General features: G+C 42.2%; 1 protein-coding gene across 10 annotated transcripts in view; it reads left to right on the top strand.

The window, feature by feature from the left end:
- Positions 1-21796, top strand: part of LOC121573994 (disks large homolog 2) — a 324395-nt gene that overhangs the window by 276995 nt on the left and 25604 nt on the right. For 5 of the 10 annotated variants that reach the window (XM_045222647.1, XM_041886461.2, XM_041886460.2 and 2 more), the window contains 5 exons: positions 6597-6699; positions 7928-7972; positions 14852-14966; positions 15055-15231; positions 19984-20056. In XM_045222647.1, coding sequence (XP_045078582.1) covers positions 6597-6699; positions 7928-7972; positions 14852-14966; positions 15055-15231; positions 19984-20056 — 513 coding nt within the window. The remainder of the gene's footprint in view (positions 1-6596; positions 6700-7927; positions 7973-14851; positions 14967-15054; positions 15232-19983; positions 20057-21796) is intronic. The other 5 variants (XM_045222648.1, XM_045222651.1, XM_045222650.1 and 2 more) reach the window with 1 other exon arrangement.

Here is a 21796-nt window from a genome sequence, read left to right on the forward strand (position 1 = left end):
GGAACACTGGACTGATGGTTGCTGATAATGGACCTCTGTATGCCTATGTAGATATTCCATAAAAAATCTGCCGTTTCCAGCTACAATAGGCATTTACAACATTAACAATGTCTACACTGTATTTCTGATCAATTTGATGTTATTTTAATGGACAAAAAATTTGCTTTTCTTTCGAAAACAAGGACATTTCTAAGTGACCCCAAACTTTTGAACGGTAGTGTGTGTGTATGTATGTGTATATATATGTGTATATATATACACATACAGTGGGGAAAAAAAGTATTTAGTCAGCCACCAATTGTGCAAGTTCTCCCACTTAAAAAGATGAGAGAGGCCTGTAATTTTCATCATAGGTACACGTCAACTATGACAGACAAAATGAGAATTTTTTTTCCAGAAAATCACATTGTAGGATTTTGAATTAATTTATTTGCAAATTATGGTGGAAAATAAGTATTTGGTCAATAACAAAAGTTTCTCAATACTTTGTTATATACCCTTTGTTGGCAATGACACAGGTCAAACGTTTTCTGTAAGTCTTCACAAGGTTTTCACACACTGTTGCTGGTATTTTGGCCCATTCCTCCATGCAGATCTCCTCTAGAGCAGTGATGTTTTGGGGCTGTCGCTGGGCAACACGGACTTTCAACTCCCTCCAAAGATTTTCTATGGGGTTGAGATCTGGAGACTGGCTAGGCCACTCCAGGACCTTGAAATGCTTCTTACGAAGCCACTCCTTCGTTGCCCGGGCGGTGTGTTTGGGATCATTGTCATGCTGAAAGACCCAGCCACGTTTCATCTTCAATGCCCTTGCTGATGGAAGGAGGTTTTCACTCAAAATCTCACGATACATGGCCCCATTCATTCTTTCCTTTACACGGATCAGTCGTCCTGGTCCCTTTGCAGAAAAACAGCCCCAAAGCATGATGTTTCCACCCCCATGCTTCACAGTAGGTATGGTGTTCTTTGGATGCAACTCAACATTCTTTGTCCTCTAAACACGACAAGTTTATTTTTTACCAAAAAGTTATATTTTGGTTTCATCTGACCATATGACATTCTCCCAATCCTCTTCTGGATCATCCAAATGCACTCTAGCAAACTTCAGACGGGCCTGGACATGTACTGGCTTAAGCAGGGGGATACGTCTGGCACTGCAGGATTTGAGTCCCTGACGGCGTAGTGTGTTACTGATGGTAGGCTTTGTTACTTTGGTCCCAGCTCTCTGCAGGTCATTCACTAGGTCCCCCCGTGTGGTTTTTGGATTGTTGATCATTTTGACCCCACGGGGTGAGATCTTGCGTGGAGCCCCAGATCGAGGGAGATTATCAGTGGTCTTGTATGTCTTCCATTTCCTAATAATTGCTCCCACAGTTGATTTCTTCAAACCAAGCTGCTTACCTATTGCAGATTCAGTCTTCCCAGCCTGGTGCAGGTCTACAGTTTTGTTTCTGGTGTCCTTTGACAGCTCTTTGGTCTTGGCCATAGTGGAGTTTGGAGTGTGACTGTTTGAGGTTGTGGACAGGTGTCTTTTATACTGATAACAAGTTCAAACAGGTGCCATTAATACAGGTAACGAGTGGAGGACAGAGGAGCCTCTTAAAGAAGAAGATCATGTCTCCCGAGTGGCGCAGTGGTCTAAGGCACTGCATTGCAGTGCTAGCTGTGCCACTAGAGATCCTGGTTCGAATCCAGGCTCTGTCGTAGCCGGCCGCGACCGGGAGACCCATGGGGCGGCGCACAATTGGCCCAGCGTCGTCCAGGGTAGGGGAGGGAATGGCCGGCAGGGGATGTAGCTCAGTTGGTAGAGCATGGCGTTTGCAACGCCAGGGTTGTGGGTTTGATAAAATAATATATGTGCTAACTGTAAGTCGCTCTGGATAAGAGCGTCTGCTAAAATGACTAAAATGTAAATGTAAGAAGTTACAGGTCTGTGAGAGACAGAAATATTGCTTGTTTGTAGGTGACCAAATACCTATTTTCCACCATAATTTGCAAATAAATTCATTAAAAATCCTACAATGTGATTTTCTGGAGAAAAAAAATCTCAATTTGTCTGTCATAGTTGACGTGTACCTATGATGAAAATTACAGGCCTCTCTCATCTTTTTAAGTGGGAGAACTTGCACAATTGGTGGCTGACTAAATACTTTTTTTCCCCACTGTGGAATAAATATATATATATATATATATATATATATATATATATATATATATATATATATAAATGCAACATGCAACAATTTCAAAGATTTTACTGGAGTTACACTTCACATAAGGAAATCAGTCAATTGAAATAAATAAATTAGGCCCTAAATACAGATACATACATATCTGTTGGTCACAGATACCTTAAAAAAAAGGTAGGGGCATGTACAGTTGAAGTCGGAAGTTTACATACAGTGAGGGAAAAAAGTATTTGATCCCCTGCTGATTGTGTACGTTTGCCCACTGACAAAGTCATGATCAGTCTATAATTTTAATGGTAGGTTTATTTGAAAAGTGAGAGACAGAATAACAACAAATAAATCCAGAAAAACGCATGTCAAAAATGTTATAAATTGATTTGCATTTTAATGAGGGAAATAAGTATTTGACCCTCTCTCAATCAGAAAGATTTCTGGCTCCCAGGTGTCTTTTATACAGGTAACGAGCTGAGATTAGGAGCACACTCTTAAAGGGAGTGCTCCTAATCTCAGCTTGTTACCTGTATAAAATACACCTGTACACAGAAGCAATCAATCAATCAGATTCCAAACTCTCCACCATGGCCAAGACCAAAGAGCTCTCCAAGGATGTCAGGGACAAGATTGTAGACCTACACAAGGCTGGAATGGGTTACAAGACCATCACCAAGCAGCTTGGTGAGAAGGTGACAACAGTTGGTGCGATTATTGGCAAATGGAAGAAACACAAAATAACTGTCAGTCTCCCTCGGCCTGGGGCTCCATGCAAGATCTCACCTCGTGGAGTTGCAATGATCATGAGAACGGTGAGGAATCAGCCCAGAACTACACGGGAGGAACTTGTCAATGATCTCAAGGCAGTTGGGACCATAGTCACCAAGAAAACAATTGGTAACACACTACGCCGTGACAGACTGAAATCCTGCAGCGCCCGCAAGGTCCCCCTGCTCAAGAAAGCACATATACAGGCCCGTCTGAAGTTTGCCAATGAACATCTGAATGATTCAGAGGAGAACTGGGTGAAAGTGTTGTGGTCAGATGTGACCAAAATTGAGCTCTTTGTCATCAACTCAACTCGCCGTGTTTGGAGGAGGAGGAATGCTGCCTATGACCCCAAGAACACCATCCCCACCGACAAAGGTGGAAACATTATGCTTTGGTGGTGTCTTTCTGCTAAGGGGACAGGACAACTTCACCACATCAAAGGGACGATGGACGGGACCATGTACAGTCAAATCTTGGGTGAGAACCTCCTTACCTCAGCCAGGGCATTGAAAATGGGTCGTGGATGGGTATTCCAGCATGAAAATGACCTAAAGCACACGGCCAAGGCAACAAAGGAGTGGCTCAAGAAGAAGCACATTAAGTTTCTGGAGTGGCCTAGCCAGTCTCCAGACCTTAATCCCATAGAAAATCTGTGGAGGGAGCTGAAGGTTCGAGTTGCCAAACGTCAGCCTCGAAACCTTAATGACGGAGAAGATCTGCAAAGAGGAGTGGGACAAAATCCCTCCTGAGATGTGTGCAAACCTGGTGGCCAACTACAAGAAACGTCTGACCTCTGTGATTGCCAACAACGGTTTTGCCACCAAGTACTAAGTCATGTTTCACAGAGGGGTCAAATACTTATTTCCCTCATTGAAATGCAAATCAATTTATAACATTTTTGACATGCATTTTTCTGGATTTTTTTGTTGTTATTCTGTCTCACTGTTCAAATAAACCTACCATTAAAATTATAGACTGATCATGTCTTTGTCAGTGGGCAAATGTACAAAATCAGCAGGGGATCAAATACTTTTTTCCCTCACTGTACACCTTAGCCAAACACATTTAAACTCAGTTTTTCACAATTCCTGACATTTAATACTAGTAAAAATTCCCTGTCTTAGGTCAGTTAGGATCACCACTTTATTTTAAGAATGTGAAATGTCAGAATAATAGTAGAGAGAATGATTTATTTCAGCTTTTATTTATTTCATCACATTCCCAGTGGGTCAGAAGTTTACATACACTCAATTAGTATTTGGTAGCATTGCCTTTAAATTGTTTAACTTGGGTCAAATGTTTCGGGTAGCCTTCCACAAGCTTCCCATAATAAGTTGGGTGAATTTTGGCACATTCTTCCTGACAGAGCTGGTGTAACTGAGTCAGGTTTGTAGGCCTCCTTGCTCGCACATGCTTTTTCAGTTCTGCCCACAAATATCTATAGGATTGAGGTCAGGGCTTTGTGATAGCCACTCCAATACCTTGACTTTGTTGTCCTTAAATCATTTTGCCATAACTTTGTACGTATGCTTGGGGTCATTGTCCATTTGGAAGACCCATTTGAACCAAGCTTTAACTTCCTGACTGATGTCTTGTTGCTTCAATATATCCACATAATTTTCCTTCCTCATAATGCCATCTATTTTGTGAAGTGCACCAGTCCCTCCTGCAGCAAAACACCCCCACAGCATGATGCTGCCACCCCCGTGCTACACGGTTGGGATGGTGTTCTTCGGCTTGCAAACATAACGATGGTCATTATGGCCAAACAGTTCTATTTTTGTTTCATCAGACCAGAGGACATTTCTCCAAAAAGTACGATCTTTGTCCCCATGTGCTGTCGCAAACCGTAGTCTGGCTTATTTATGGCGGTTTTGGAGCAGTGGCTTCTTCCTTGTTGAGCAGCCTTTCAGGTTATGTCGATATAGGACTCTTTTTACTGTGGATATAGATACTTTTGTACCTGTTTCCTCCAGTATCTTCACAAGGTCCTTTGCTGTTGTTGTGGGATTGATTTGCACTTTTTGCACCAAAGTACGTTCATCTCTAGGAGACAGAACGCGTCTCCTTCCTGAGCGGTATGACGGCTGCATGGTCCCATGGTGTTTATACTTGCGTACTATTGTTTGTACAGATGAACGTGGTACCTTCAGGCGTTTGGAAATTGTTCCCAAGGATGAACCAGACTTGTGGAGGTCTACAATTTATTTTCTGAGGTCTTGGCAGATTTCTTTTGATTTTGCCATGATGTCAAGCAAAGAGGCACTGAGTTTGAAGGTAGGCCTTGAAATACATCCACAGGTACACCTCCAATTGACTCAAATGATGTCAATTAGCCTATCAGAAGCTTCTAAAGCCATGACATCATTTTCTGGAATTTTCCAAGCTGTTTAAAGGCACAGTCAACTTAGTGTATGTAAACTTCTGACCCACTGGAATTGTGATACAGTGAATTCTAACTGAAATAATCTGTCTGTAAACAATTGTTGGAAAAATAACTTGTGTCATGCACAAAGTAGATGTCCTAACCGACTTGCCAAAACTATAGTTTGTTAACAAGAAATTTGTGGAGTAGTTGAAAAACGAGTTTTAATGAGTCCAACCTAAGTGTATGTAAACTTCCGACTTCAACTGTATCAGAAAACCAGTCAATATCTGATGTGACCACCATTTGCCTCATTTCGCATAGAGTTGATCAGGCTGTTGAATGTGGCCTGTGGAATGTTGTCCCACTCCTCTTCAATGGCTGTGCAAAGTTGCTGTATATTGGCGGGAACTGGAACACGCTGTCGTACACGTCGATCCAAAGCATCCCGAACATGCTCAATGGGTGACGTCTGGTGAGTATGCAGGCCATGGAAGAACTGGGAAATATTCAGCTTTCAGGAATTGTGTACAGATCCTTGCGACATGGGGCCGTACATTGTCATGCTGAAACATGATGTGATGGTGGAGGATGAATGGCATGACAATGGGCCTCAGGATCTCATCACGGTATCTCTGTGCATTCAAATTGCCATAAATAAAATGCAATTGTGTTCATTGTCCGTAGCTTATGCCTGCCCATACCATATCCCCACCGCCACCATGGGGCACTCTGTTCACAATATTGATATCAGCAAACTGCTCGCCCACACGAAGCGGTTGTGAGGCCGGTTGGACGTACTGCCAAATTCTCTAAAATGACATTGAAGGCGTCTGATGGTAGGGAAATGAACATTAAACTCTCTGGAAACAGCTCTGGTGGACATTGCTGCAGTCAGCATGCCAATTGCACACTCCCTCTAAACTTGAGACATACCCTGCAATAGCCTTTCTGACGCCTCTGCCCAGGCATCAGAGTAGGCAGTTAAGGTGCATTTCAGCTCTGGCCTGATTTTCATGTCTAAGAATAACTTGTTCCCTCTTTCTCTCAGGCACGTAGTCTTTCCCACTATCTCTCACTTTCCCTCTCACTTCCCAGTCTCTTCACTTCACACTGTCAGACATGCATTGGAGTAGTAAGCACAAAGACAAACACAGGGGTTGAGGTGAATGGATTGAGTGGAAAGGGAGGGAAAGAGGGACCTGTTTGATGTATATTTTGTTTGCAGTTGTACAAAGTGGAAGATTAATGTATAGATCGATGTGTCTTTGTCAATGCAGGTTAATGGCATCGACCTACGCGGGGCCACCCACGAGCAAGCGGCTGCAGCACTAAAGGGGGCGGGCCAAACTGTCACCATCATTGCCCAGTACCGTCCCGAGGGTGAGTATCAGCTGTAACGACCAATCATTGAGATTCATGATCAAGGCGAAAGGCACATGACAACACACACTCTAGAACAGAGGTCGCCAACCTGTCAATTGCGATCGACTGGTCGATCTTAAGGCATTCCTAGTTGATCGGCAAACTTTTCTGTAGAATAGCCAACGATAAAGCAATACACTCCCATTTATTAAATTCCTCTCCTGCTATTAGCGGTAGGTACATTTGATTAACCAGACCAACTCAGTGGCCTTGTGTCCGCCCTGAGATTAGAAGGTTGGAAGTTCGATCCCAGGCCGAGTCATACCAAAGACTGTAAAAATGCGACCCAATGCATCTCTGCTTGGCACTTCGCATTAAGGAGATAGATTGTGGGTAAGGCCCTGCGATAGACTCGTGTCCTGTTCAGTGGTGTACTTGTACATCAAGCTGCCTCAAGCTACATAAACAGAAACCAGCTCCTCTGAGCCATTCCAGCTCACACAAGCCAAGGCTTGTGCAAGGCTACTTACTGGGGAGGCGAAGTGGTCCCGTTTTGAAAAATGTCATTGGTCTGAATGTGCAAATTCAGCTACCTGGGTGGTGAGAGGTGGACCCTCTGCTGCTCTCTGCCTCCATTTGCTGAGAGATTGACCTTCAGATGCAGGCACTGCGAGTCCAGTGAAATAAAATAAAAAAATAAAATGTTTCACTACCCAACCCTCATTCATACAGCACTGTTTTTAATGTTGCATTGGCTCAGAAAAGGTTAATGATCACTGCCCTAGGAAGACCAAATCCTGTGTACAAATATTGACATAATTTCACACTGGCAAATAAACACATAACCCACGAGAGACATTTTCTGGCCAGCTTCCTCTTAAAAAACTCCAGTACATTGCCTGTGGTGCACTGGGTTGCTTTGATTGGTGTGCCAAGACATGCCATATTGGATTAAAGTCTTTGGCGATACTTCAGGGGATGACTGCAGTAACAGTGAGTCATGGGCCTGGACTTTCAGAATCACTGTGTAAAGGTGCATTCTGGGAAGATTGTTCTGTTCTGAATTTGTTTGTCCGAAGATTGTCCTTATAATCATGAAGTATGAAGTTTGAGGCTGTTTTGACACTGGGGATGTAAGTGCCTGCTTGAATCGTGTGGTTGAGATTTGACCAAAAACAGACACACAGGACTCCCTGCTGACGATCACTCCCCACACTGATGACTGCTCTCTTTTCTCACCCGTCAGAACTTGCTTTGTGCTCCCCACGCCGGGCCCCTTCACCAGCACCAGGTTTGTGCCATGTGATCAGCACCCAGGGTCAAAGTTGAGCAATCTGGCCCCAGTGGCAGCTCTGAACATGGACGTTCCTCACGGGGGGGCTTGGGTGGGTGGGTCACTGGAGTGTGGCCAGTCACTGGCAGTCCACTTACCCCTGCTCATTCACGGGCTTACTCCTGGTATCAGACAGCCCCTCCTTCCCCTTTTTGTCCCTCACCTTCCCACCTTGCAAGATCTTACTTCACCCCCTCTCCTACACACCAACACATACAGTACACATACTGCAGATCAGGGGTGGGCAGTATCCGGTGCCCGATAATGATACAATTATTTTGGATAAACGACTTCAGTCGACACCTGAATGTCTAAAATCATATAAAAAGTATGTAGAAATGAAAATTCTGAAAATCTAAATCCCGATGTGGTCCTCAAGCCAAAAATATTTCCCACCCCTGAGGTAATTCTGAATAACAATACTAACGCACATTTGCTCGTAGAAATGTATTATCGGATAAGTACCTGTTGCCTTCTTCTTTTGGGCACATCCAACTGGAAGTTAGCTAACTAGTTAGCTAGCTAGGTCACTAGCAAACTGAACCGTCTGCCAATATAATTATATAATTGATGGCAATCAAATGAAAGCCTGCCAGTTCTGTTTTCCCTATGATTTTGGCAACAGCAGGTCAGAGAAGAAATGTAGGAGTATGACAGCAATCCTTTCATTTTAGTCTATATATTGTGATGACGGTATATAACTGCTGAATACAATCATCAAGCTTTGCAATTGTGCTTGCTTCCATATTATGGCAGGTCACCTTCACTGCAGGAAATGTAAAGGACATTTTACTTTAAGGGCCAGAACTGTAATTGACTTGTAAGTGCCAGTACAGTGCCATAAAATATATTGCTGCTGAGTAATTGCTTGTGTATTTGAGAGTTTTTGGCAGTGTAGCAAATCCCTCAACTTAGTGAAGATTTAACTGAAAGTTAAAATACTGCTTTTGATACCAGAACCGCCTAACTAATAAACCAAGATGCAAGATTAATCACTGGATATTCAAGTGTAAACAGAACCTCAAGTCCCAATCAACACTTTACAACATTTTGATCCTTCCACTCCACCACTACTTTACCCTTCTACAGCCTGTGGTGAACCCTGTCTTTCGTATTTTACTCTGCATGTACAGATGCATACCTCATTCCCATTCACACCTTCCTATATGGCTGTGACCGAATTCTTATATTATGTCCTGGGTCATTATTGAATTTGCGTGGCATTTAGGTCCCTTGCCTTTGCAACGATGAAAAACACTTTAAAAGTGACAAATAGTTACACATCATCCTCTTTTTTTAAATGTTGAAATGTTTATTAATGATAAAACATAATATCAAGTTCTTTATACTGCTAAAAAGTGTTGATCCCACTGGCTATAAGGTGAATGCACCAATTTGTAAGTCGCTCTGGATAAGAGCGTCTGCTAAATGACGTAAATGTAAATGTAAATGTAAACTTTGCAATGTTTAAAGTACTTAGAGCAGACAAATTGGCTTGTCCCAGTAATGATGAGTTGAAGTGACATGTTTTGGGGATTTAGAGATCTATCTATTATTTTAAATACAGAAAGTATACAAAAGTATTTAATATATTGTATAGATCAATAAAAACAAAGGTTATGTGTCCCTTAGTTTCTTTGTAATGCACCCAACTGTAGTAAATATAGAGACGAAAGTAAAATGAGAATTCAGTCACAGCCTGTCTTTTAGGTCTTGATACTATACCCCAGCTCAGAGCCCTAAACCAATGCCCACTGTGCTTTTTTCCTGGTGTAAGGCATTATCTCACATCATCCATCAACACATCCTATTCCATCCATCCACACATCCTTTTTTCACAGAATGTGGTTTCCTTTTTGCATTTTCTTCCCACCAAAAATTTCACTCTTCTTCCTAAATTGTGTTTGATAATGGCCAGATGTTCTAAACCTTTGTTCTAAGAGGGAAATTAAAAATGAAATTTAAGGCCAACATTGAATTGCCTGTATAATTCTTCATTTATTTAGACTTTTTTTGTTTTGTTTTATTCATTCTAAAAATTACAGACCAACATTGCACTGGTGCAAAAGCGTAGTATATATGTAACGGAGAAACAGTCATCATGATTCATGACACATTCAAGTACATGCAGAGAGGAAAATCACTTATTTTAGGGAGCACATACTATTAATGTCTCCTTAAAAAAATATATGTTTATACATTCTTTACAACATGTCCAAATTATCCCAAAGTGTCTAAAATTGATTGTGTAGCTCAATAAGTTAGTAGAATATGATTTACACATAAAACACAAAAAATGCCAAAATCACGGATATTCACTTGCATTGTGAATAGCATATGAACACATCATAAACCATGGAAAAAATATTTAGAATGACAGAAAATTTGCTTTGAAACTGCACACCACTGAAAGCATGGGTAAGGGTAAGGAAACCAATACAGTCCATTTGGAAAGTATTCAAACCCCTTCCCTTTTTCCACATTTTGTTACGTTACAGCCTTATTCTAAAATTGATTAAATGAATGTTATTCCTCATCAATCTACACACAATACCCCATAATGACAAAGCAAAAGCAGGTTTTAGAAATGTTTGCAAATGTATAAAAAATAAAAAACATAAGCATTCAGACCCTTTGCAATGAGACTCGAAATTTACCTGTGGTAAATTCATTTGATTGGACATGATTTGGAAAGCAGTGCGATAAAAACAACAAACACAGAGTTACATATGGACTAAACAAAACGTACAGTCAATAACACAATAGAAAATCTATATACAGTATGTGCAAATGTAGTAAGTTATGGAGGTAAGGCAATAAATAGGCCATAGTGCAAAATAATTACAATTTAGTATTAACACTGGAGTGATAGATGTGCAGAAGATGATATATAGAGATACTGGGGTGCAAATGAGCAAAATAAATAACAATATGGGCATGAGGTAGGTGGGTGGGCTAATTACAGATGGGCTGTGTACAGGTGCAGTGATCGGGAAGCTGCTCTGACAACTGATGCTTAAAGATAGTGAGGGAGATAAGTGTCTCCAGCTTCAGAGATTTTTGCAGTTCGTTCCAGTCATTTGCAGCAGAGAACTGGAAGGAATGGCGGCCAAAGGAGGTGTTGGCTTTGGGGATGACCAGTGAGATATACCTGCTGGAACGCATACTACGGGTGGGTGTTGCTATGGTGACCAATGAGCTAAGATAAGGCAGGGATTTGCCTAGAAGAGATTTATAGATGACCTGGAGCCAGTGGGTTTGGCGACGAATATGTAGTGAGGGCCAGCCAACGAGAGCGTACAGGTCACAATGGTGGGTAGTATATGGGGCTTTGGTGACAAAACGGATGGCACTGTCACTGAGTAGAGTGTTGGAAGCTATTTTGTTAAAGTCGAAGTCAAGGATCGGTAGGATATTCAGTTTTACGAGGGCATGTTTAGCAGCATGAGTGAAGGAGGCTTTGTTGCAAAATAGGAAGCCGAGTCTAGATTTAACTTTGGATTGGAGATGCTTAATGTGAGTCTGGATGGAGCGTTTACGGTCTAACCAGACACCTAGGTATTTGTAGTTGTCCACATATTCTAAGACATTCCCGCCGAGAGTAGTGATTCTAGTCAGGCGGGCGGGTGCAAGCAGCGTTCGATTGAAGAGCATTTGGAGGTTTGTTAACAGTGTCCAATGAAGGGCCAGATATATACTAAATGGTGTCGTCTGCGTAGAGGTGGATCTGAGAGTCACCAGCAGCAAGAGCGACATCATTGATATACACAGAGAATAGTCGGCCCGAGAATTGAACCCTGTGGCATCCCCATAGAGACTGCCAGAGGTCCAGACAACAGGCCCTCCGATTTGACACATTGAACTCTATCTGAGAAGTAGTTGGTGAACCAGGCGAGGCAGTCATTTGAGAAACCAAGGCTATTTAGTCTGCCAATAAGAATGCGGTGATTGACAGAGTCAAAAGCCTTGGCCAGGTCGATAAAGACGGTTGCACAGTACTATCTTTTATCGATCGCGGTTATTATATCGTTTAGGGTCTTGAGCGTGGCTGAGGTGCACCCATGACCAGCTCGGAAACCAGATTGCATAGCGGAGAAGGTACGGTGGAATTCGAAATGGTTGGTGATTTTGTTTGTTAACTTGGCTTTCAAATACTTTCGAAAGGCAGGGCAGGATGGATATAGATCTGTAACAGTTTGGATCTAGATTGTCACCCCCTTTGAAGAGGGGGATGACCGCGGCAGCTTTCCAATCTCTGGGGATCTCAGACGATACGAAAGAGGTTGAACAGGCTAGTAATAGGGGTTGCGACAATTTCAGCGGCAAATTTTTGAAAGAAAGGGTCCAGATTGTCTAGCCCAGCTGATTTGTAGGTGTCCAGATTTTGCAGCTCTTTCAGGACATCAGCTATCTGAACCTGGCACCATCCCTACGGTGAAGCATGGTGGTGGCAGCATCATGTTGTGGGGATGTTTTTCAGCGGCAGGGACTGGGAGACTAGTCAGGATGGAGGGAAAAATTAACAGAGCAAAGTACAGAGAGATCCTTGATGAAAACCTGCTCCAGAGCGTTCAGGACCTTTAACTGGGGAAAAGGTTCACCTTTCAAAAGGACAACGACCCTAAGCACACAGCCAAGACAACGCAGGAGTGGCTTCGGGACAAGTCTCTGACTGTCCCAGCCAGAGCCTGGACTTGAACCCGATCGAACATCTCTGGAGAGACCTGAAAATAGCTGTGCAGCGACGCTCCCCATCCAACCTGATAGAGCTTGAGAGGATCTGCAGAGAAGAATGGGAGAAACTCCCCAAATACAGGTGTGCCTAGCTTGTAGTGTCATACCCAAGACGACTCGAGGCTGTAATCGCTGCCAAAGGTGCTTCAACAAAGGACTGAGTAAAGGGTCTGAATACTTATGTAAATGTCATAGGCTGAAGTGAGTCTCTCTGCCTCATTAGCTGCATGGCTGTCCAGGGCTTCATATACAACTGCTGCAGCAGTGTTTCATTACAAGAATAGTTCACCTAAATTACTCTCACATATAATTACATATTTCGTTTCCTTAGCTTCAAATCAGTCTATGGACAAGATACTTTAAAATTATTTGGATGTGAGTCAGCAGTTGGTGACTGTGGCTAGGTAAACCAGATCAAAAAGTAACTTCAAAGCTACACAATCCCTTTCAGAGACGTTGGGATTATTTGGGCTGGTAGGGGGCTTTGAGCCTTTTCCCCAAATGTCAAACAAGCAAGGAGCTATAAATGTGGATTTTCTACAGCGCCACCAGGTGGCCTAATGCTTCCATAGCATCACCATAAGCTACTGTCATTATCTACATCATGCATACCAAATTGCATCACTAAATTCACCGGTCCATAAATTGTAGTCCTAAGTGTGCAATAGCGCCATCAACTGGCCTGGAGCGGCCATCTTGGAATGCAACAATTATTCCTTTGCACAATGTCTGGAGACTAGTACATAGACTCTACAAACCCAATCTTGGGTGAATCACAGTTGGTTTCATGAGATAGTATTAACATTATGTTAGCATTTTGGGGTCAAAATGTAATTAAACCTCTGGCTTCCATGTTATTTTTTAAAATATCATCCCCAAACTTTATATGGCGGTGGTGTGATGACAAGTTCCAAATTGATGGAGCAAAGTGGCATGGAGTTCAATGGAAATCGATTACTGCTTTTGAGCATAAAAACTAAGTTTCAAGTCAATAGTTCATGAGTAACTCATTGTGCATTTATTCCTTGTGTTATAATTGTTCTATATTTCTCTCTCTGCATTGTTGGAAAGGGCCCATAAGTAAGCATTTCACTGTTAGTCTACACCTGTTTACGAAGCATGTGACAAATAAAATTAGATTTGAATAAGATTGAAGGTTTTTGTGGACGTTTGGTTTGGATGGGAAGAGGCATGGGGCTTCACGACAATCCTGAGAACAACATTTAGGAGAGCTATCTGAGCTTTCTGTACTGTATGTGCCCTTCAGACAGTTTCTCTAACATTGTCTGCTTGCTGTATGTCGAGAATATGTCACCTTGCATAGGGTGTGGTGGAGGGAGGATGAGTTTGCAAGGGGACTCAGAGCTGTAATCAGAGCATTCACTCAATAGGTGTAGGGTGGAGTTTCCCCAGACGCTGATCTTGGGTCAGTTTTGCATTTTCACCACTAAGGCTAGGATTGGGGGAGGATAAGTTGATTCTACATCTGTACCCCCCCCCCCCAGCCAATAGGACCGCCATTATCAACTCTGTTCTCTGTCCTGTCCCCCGGGCACTTTCACGACCAGACTTTGCAACATAGTATTTTTAAACGATCCAAAACCGAGAGACATTTGACAAGGCAAATCACTGGGAATGAACTTCCTAAGCAACAGTAAAGGATCGTTAATTTTGACCAAATCATTGAAGTGTTATGATAAGCATATTGCAGCGTGAAACCTTCCTTTAGCTTATTACATGTAAAAAAAAAAAAAAAAAAAAAACGTTTTTACTTTCAGACAAATGTATAAATCGGGAAACAAAAATCGGCCATTACAATATTTTTCACACAATAATACATGCATCAATCAGTGCACCTTTTACATAGTAATACATACATCAATCAATATAACGCAGTTGAAAACATTGGTTCTGTCCATTTGAAATATAAGCGTTAAAAAAATGGCACCCTATTCCCTACACAGTGCACTACTTTTGACCAGGGGCAGCCTAGGTTACTGTTCTGAACAGATTCCCCTTTCTTTCCTTTGCAGTGTAGGGCTGTATACATTGAGTGTAAAATGGAACGTTATTGTACTCCTCTGTGTTGTCTTTCCCTTGTAGAGTATGGGCGCTTCGAGGCCAAAATCCATGATCTGCGGGAACAGATGATGAACCACAGCATGAGCTCTGGGTCCGGATCCCTCCGAACCAATCAGAAACGTTCCCTTTACGTCAGGTGGGTCTCTTTTGGACTGTCATCCCAAATAGATAGCATTTACCGTAATAATTCTATAATAGTATGTCTCCCTCTGTTACCATTACAGGGCACAGTTTGACTATGAGAAGGCCAAAGACAGTGGCCTCCCGAGCCAAGGCCTCAGCTTCAGGTACGGGGACATCCTCCACGTCATCAACGCCTCAGACGATGAATGGTGGCAGGCCCGGAGGGTGACCCCCGATGGGGACAGCGAGGAGATGGGGGTCATCCCCAGTAAGAGGAGGTTAGTGGTGGATGTGCTAAACTAAACTGTAACGTGGTTGACCAAAAGGCTAGCTTCTGATCCGGGGGGACAGTGGACTTTTTACGTCCCTACCTGTTCGCAAATTTGCTTGAGAGATGCTGAAAGAAAATTCTTCAATCCTGTTCCCACAACAACATTAACATTTGGTGTATCATTTTACTGCAATAAAAACTTAATTCTACACAAGCTATACTGAACAAAAATATAAACACAACATGCAACAATTTTATAGATTTGATTAAGTTACAGTTAATAAGGAAATCAGTCAATTGAAATAAATTAGGCCCTAATCTATGGATTTCTCGACTGCTAATACAGATATGCACCTGTTGGTCACAGATACCTTTTTAAAAAAAGGTAGGAGTGTGGATCAGAAAACCCGTCAGTATCTGGTGTGACCACCATTTGCCTCATGCAGCGCAACAGGTCCTTTGCGTAGAGTTTGTAACGGTATTTTTAGAGAGGGGTAAAGATAAAGCTTTTTGTTCGGGCGCCAGGCAGGTATTAACCCTGCCGAAAGGAAAAGAGTAGGATACCGCTACCAGACACACACACACACATCAGCAGAAGAGACTGCCTAGAGTGTAGCCTGTTTGCCAGATACTGTAGCCAGTGGCGAGAAAGTATAAGACACACCATTTAAAACACACGTTACAGCACAGGGGTAACCCAACCAATAATACCTTGTACAAGAATAATAGTAGAGCAAATCAAATGCAACTTCATAGAAACAATTGACAAAAAAGAACCCAGTCATAAACCTTAGAGAATTTGCAATATTCTGTATTACCTCCCAGTGGAAATGTCAATAGTCCCACACAAAATCAATACTGTTCAAACAATAATAAATAATAAAACAAACTCACGCAACCTCCCTTTAACTAAAAAGTCCTACAGTGCATTTATTAGTTCACCAAAGGCACTGAACATGAAAGGGAACGCAGCACAAAGCGATACATTATTTCAGTGTAAAGAGCTGAAGGAGATCAAGAGAGATGGGTTCAGCTGTTGCATCCAGGCTTGAACGTGTGTGTGTTTGTCCGACACAATCCTTGGTTGTTTGTTTGACAAAAGCTTGCAACAATGTTGCTAGTAATCAATGAGATCAGCTCAGCTGGTAGAGCACGGCGCTTGTAACGCCAAGGTAGTGGGTTCGATCCCCGGGACCACCCATACACAAAAAATGTATGCACGCATAACTGTAAGTCGCTTTGGAAAAAAGCGTCTGCTAGATGGCATATTATTATTATTATTATTATTATTATTATTATTATTAGAGGATAGAACGGTTCCAACTCGTCAGGAGTAGCGCGATAACAAAGGCGATCAAACGTACAGTGAGGGAAAAAAGTATTTGATCCCCTGCTGATTTTGTACGTTTGCCCACTGACAAAGAAATGATCAGTCTATAATTTTAATGGTAGGTTTATTTGAACAGTGAGAGACAGAATAACAACAAAAAAATCCAGAAAAACGCATGTCAAAAATGTTATAAATTGATTTGCATTTTAATGAGGGAAATAAGTATTTGACCCCCTCTCAATCAGAAAGATTTCTGGCTCCCAGGTGTCTTTTATACATGTAACGAGCTGAGATTAGGAGCACACTCTTAAAGGGAGTACTCCTAATCTCAGCTTGTTACCTGTATAAAAGACACTTGTCCACAGAAGCAATCAATCAGATTCCAAACTCTCCACCATGGCCAAGACCAAAGAGCTCTCCAAGGATGTCAGGGACAAGATTGTAGACCTACACGAGGCTGGAATGGGCTACAAGACCATCGCCAAGCAGCTTGGTGAGAAGGTGACAACAGTTGATGCGATTATTCGCAAATGGAAGAAACACAAAATAACTGTCAATCTCACTCGGCCTGGGGCTCCATGCAAGATCTCACCTCGTGGAGTTGCAATGATTATGAGAACGGTGAGGAATCAGCCCAGAACTACACGGGAGGATCTTGTCAATGATCTCAAGGCAGCTGGGACCATAGTCACCAAGAAAACAATTGGTAACACACTACACCGCGAAGGACTGAAATCCTGCAGCGCCCGCAAGGTCCCCCTGCTCAAGAAAGCACATATACAGGGCCGTCTGAAGTTTGCTAATGAACATCTGAATGATTTCAAAGGAGAACTGGGTGAAAGTGTTGTGGTCAGATGAGACCAAAATCGAGCTCTTTGGCATCAACTCAACTCACCGTGTTTAGAGGAGGAGGAATGCTGCCTATGACCCCAAGAACACCATCCCCACCGTCAAACATGGAGGTGGAAATATTATGCTTTGGGGGTGTTTTTCTGCTAAGGGGACAGGACAACTTCACCGCATCAAAGGGACGATGGACGGGGCCATGTACCGTCAAATCTTGGGTGAGAACCTCCTTCCCTCAGTCAGGGCATTGAAAAGGGGTCATGGATGGGTATTCCAGCATGACAATGATCCAAAACACACGGCCAAGGCAACAAAGGAGTGGCTCAAGAAGAAGCACATTAAGGTCCTGGAGTGGCCTAGCCAGTCTCCAGACCTTAATCCCATAGAAAATCTGTGGAGGGAGCTGAAGGTTCGAGTTGCCAAACGTCAGCCTTAGTGACTTGGAGAAGATCTGCAAAGAGGAGTGGAACAAAATCCCTCCTGAGATGTGTGCAAACCTGGTGGCCAACTACAAGAAACGTCTGACCTATGTGATTGCCAACAAGGGTTTTGCCACCAATTACTAAGTCATGTTTTGCAGAGGGGTCAAATACTTATTTCCCTCATTGAAATGCAAATCAATTTATAACATTTTTGACATGCATTTTTCTGGATTTTTTTGGTTGTTATTCTGTCTCTCACTGTTCAAATAAACCTACCATTAAAAGTATAGACTGATCATGTCTTTGTCAGTGGGCAAACATACAAAATCAGCAGGGGATCACATACTTTTTTCCCTTACTGTAGAACTTTTATAAACTAAGCGCGCTGAAACTACACAAGATTTCTGCAGAGCTGCACACGCAGTCAAAACTGACGCGCAAACCGAGAGCTCCTACACACAGCCAGAAGAGCCATCTTTATTTCCTCTTTCCTGACTGCCTCTGCACTCTTAAAGTGGCAGTGCACAGTGAAGAAAGTGAAAGGATTTCACCACAAGTTGATCAGGCTGTTGATTGTGGCCTGTGAAATGTTGTCTGCGAAGTTGCTGGATATTGGTGGGAACTGGAACACGCTGTCTTACACGTCGATCCAGAGCATACCAAACAAGCTCAATGAGTGACATGTCTGGTGAGTATGCAGGCCATGGAAGAACTGGGACATTTTCAGCTTCCAGGAATTGTGTACAGATCCTTGCGACATGGGGCCATGCATTATCATGCTGAAACATGAGGTGATGGCGGCGGATGAATGGCATAACAATGGGCCTCAGGATCTCGTCACGGTATCTCTGTGCATTAAAATTGCCATTGATAAAATGCAATTGTGTTTGTTGTCTGTAGCTTATGCCTGCCCATACCATAACCCCACCGCCACCATGGGGCACTATGTTCACAATGTTGACATCAGCAAACTGCTCGCCCACACAACGCCATACGTGTGGTCTGCGGTTGTGAGGCCGGTTGGACGAACTGCCAAATTCTCTAAAACGACGTTGGAGGCGGCTTATGATAGAGGAATGAACATTAAATTCTCTGGCAACAGCTCTTGTGGACATTCCTGCAATCAGCATGCCAATTGCATGGTCCCTCAAAACATGATACTTCTGTGGCATTGTATTGTGTGCCAAAACTGCACATTTTAGAGCAGCCTTTTATTGTCCCCAGCACAAGGTGCACCTGTGTAATGATCATGCGGTTTACTCAGCTTTTTGATATGCCACACGTGTCAGGTGGATGGATTAGCTTGGCAATGGAGAAATGCTCACTAACATGGATGTAAACAAATTTGCGCACAACATTTGAGAGAAATAAGCTTTTTGTACGTATGGAACATTTCTGGGATCTTTTATTTCAGCTAATGAAACATAGGACCAACACTTTACATGTTGCGTTTTTATTTTTGTTCAGTGTAGCTCTTTTATTACAAAGCCTAGCTGAGAAAAGAACACAAGGCTGAATAGAGATATATTGGTATATAATGTGAGATTATATAGGCCTACAGTCTCCAGGCCTAAAGCATTCAGTTACCAGTCCATTTATCTAAAGTTCAAAGGTGTGATAGGTGTGGTAGGCTCAGAAGCTCCTCTGCCTATATGCAAACAACGTGCTGCGTGTAGGGCCCCCAACCATGGGGGGGGGAAGTGAGTCAGGATCTCAACTTACTGTTAAGATAGCATAGTAAAATACACAACCTGCAATTTGGAAGTTTAGCACATCAGCAGTTTTCCTCTTGTCAGTCACTGACAGTCAATCAATTAGCCAATGTCAGCTAACATTTTATAGATTGCTAGGTAAGTTAGTCTAGCCAGCTATCTAAACCTTGTAGGAACCAGCTATCTAAACCTTGTAGTAACCAGCAGCCCTGACCTCCATATGAACATGGCAAAAGTCATGGCAAAATGTGTAGAACTGCTGGGACTAAGCTTTAAAACTGCAACATTTTCTCTCTGCCCCATGGAAGAATTTGAGGTGCTTCTGGGTAGAGTGAGTGAAGCCACACAAAAATTACAAGCAAATCAATTGCGGCAGAGTGCATTGGAGAATTGGAAAATCCACTCTAGTATGACTTTTTTTGTCCATGTGTCTTTCATTCCACTGGCAGGGTTGAGAGGAAGGAACGAGCACGTCTAAAGACAGTGAAGTTCAATGCCAAACCTGGAATCGATTCAAAAGGGGTAAGTGCTAAGATCTTATACTAAGGACTGGAAAGCCAACTAAACTTTCGAAGACATTTTACAAAATGGAAATGGTCGTAAACCTATATATCATATAAACTCCTTTGTGATATGAAGTAGAAAAAGTAGCCTCTAAACGTAGTTTTTATCTAAATTGATGTGAAATTAATCAGATTTCCCCTCACATTAGGAGAGGTTGTGAAAGTCATTTATGGCCATCTATAGTATTAGCCCGAGGTCTCTCTGCCTGAGTGGAAAAGACATCAACACATCTCTACAGGCTGCCCCCTCTCCCCTGACAGCTTTCCCTCACAGCCCTGACCCTAAATAAACATTGCACATTAGATATATATATATTTCTTAATGAAGCATTAGAGGCTATTCTTTTCATTTCATGTCCTGAAACTGCCCAGCCTCTGCAGAAGCAGAATCCAAATCACCATACTTCGTACTCTTTGTCCAGTTTGGCCATGTTCATCAATGTTTTTGCCTACCTATGTTACAAGTAAAGAGCAGATTTTGTGTTGTATTTGCTGTGTTCTTATTAAAAAGGGTTCCAATAGGTTTTGGAGGGTTAGGCCATACAAATATATTTATTTCTCAAAAATACAATTAAAATTGAAAAAATTGAAAAGTTGTACTGACAAATTGCACGGTTTTAGCAAAAATTATGTCCTCAAGCTTCCAGTAAGGAGATACACAACTTCCTCTTAGATTATGGCTGAACTATACCTCTTTTAGCCTCCCAAAGAGGCTAAAATATCTTGATTTGATCGCTAGGTGTTGAACTAAGGTCGATATACGTGTATTTGAACAAGAAGGTCCACTTTTTATTTTTATTTTATTTGCTTGCGTGCCTCACTTTTCAAAAAAAATAAATCTGTTTAACATTTAATTACATTTGTATGGCCTTAGGGTCTACCCATAACCCTTTTAATCTGAATAAGCTTGATATGTCTGTTGGGCAAGTATCCATGGCAATGTCATAACCAGCTCTGAATGTGTTGGTCTTGTAAAGCAGACTTTTGAAACATGAAATGGTCCCTGTATTTTGATGTGGCTCTGGGCAAACTGTCAGCACCAATGGGCTAAGAAGCAGGATTTCTCCAGCAGTTGTGTCAATACAATAATTCCCATACAGTCAGTGACTTGCATAACTGATCAGGTTTAAATCCCTAAGGGGGTGAATACTTATTATAGGCTGTATGCATTGTTTACAGCATATTCTTTACAGCTATGATTAATAGCAATAGGACACTCTAAGTGTGCGTCCCAAAATACATCCTATTCCTTATAAAGTGCACTACTTTTGACCAGAGCCCTATGGGCCCTGGTCAAAAGTAGTGCATTATAGGAGAATAGGGTGCCATTTGGGACAGCCTTAATTACATGAGATGAGGCTTGTTTGGTGTGTAATATCACAGTAACATCATGATTTGTAGAAATAGTACATACAGTGGGGAAAAAAAGTATTTAGTCAGCCACCAATTGTGCAAGTTCTCCCACTTAAAAAGATGAGAGAGGCCTGTAATTTTCATCATAGGTACACGTCAACTATGACAGACAAATTGAGGAAAAGAAATCCAGAAAATCACATTGTAGGATTTTTAATGAATTTATTTGTAAATTATGGTGGAAAATAAGTATTTGGTCACCTAAAAACAAGCAAGATTTCTGGCTCTCACAGACCTGTAACTTCTTCTTTAAGAGGCTCCTCTGTCCTCCACTCGTTACCTGTAT

The sequence above is a fragment of the Coregonus clupeaformis genome, chromosome 9 (assembly GCF_020615455.1).
Source record: "Coregonus clupeaformis isolate EN_2021a chromosome 9, ASM2061545v1, whole genome shotgun sequence".
Lineage (NCBI taxonomy): Eukaryota > Metazoa > Chordata > Actinopteri > Salmoniformes > Salmonidae > Coregonus > Coregonus clupeaformis.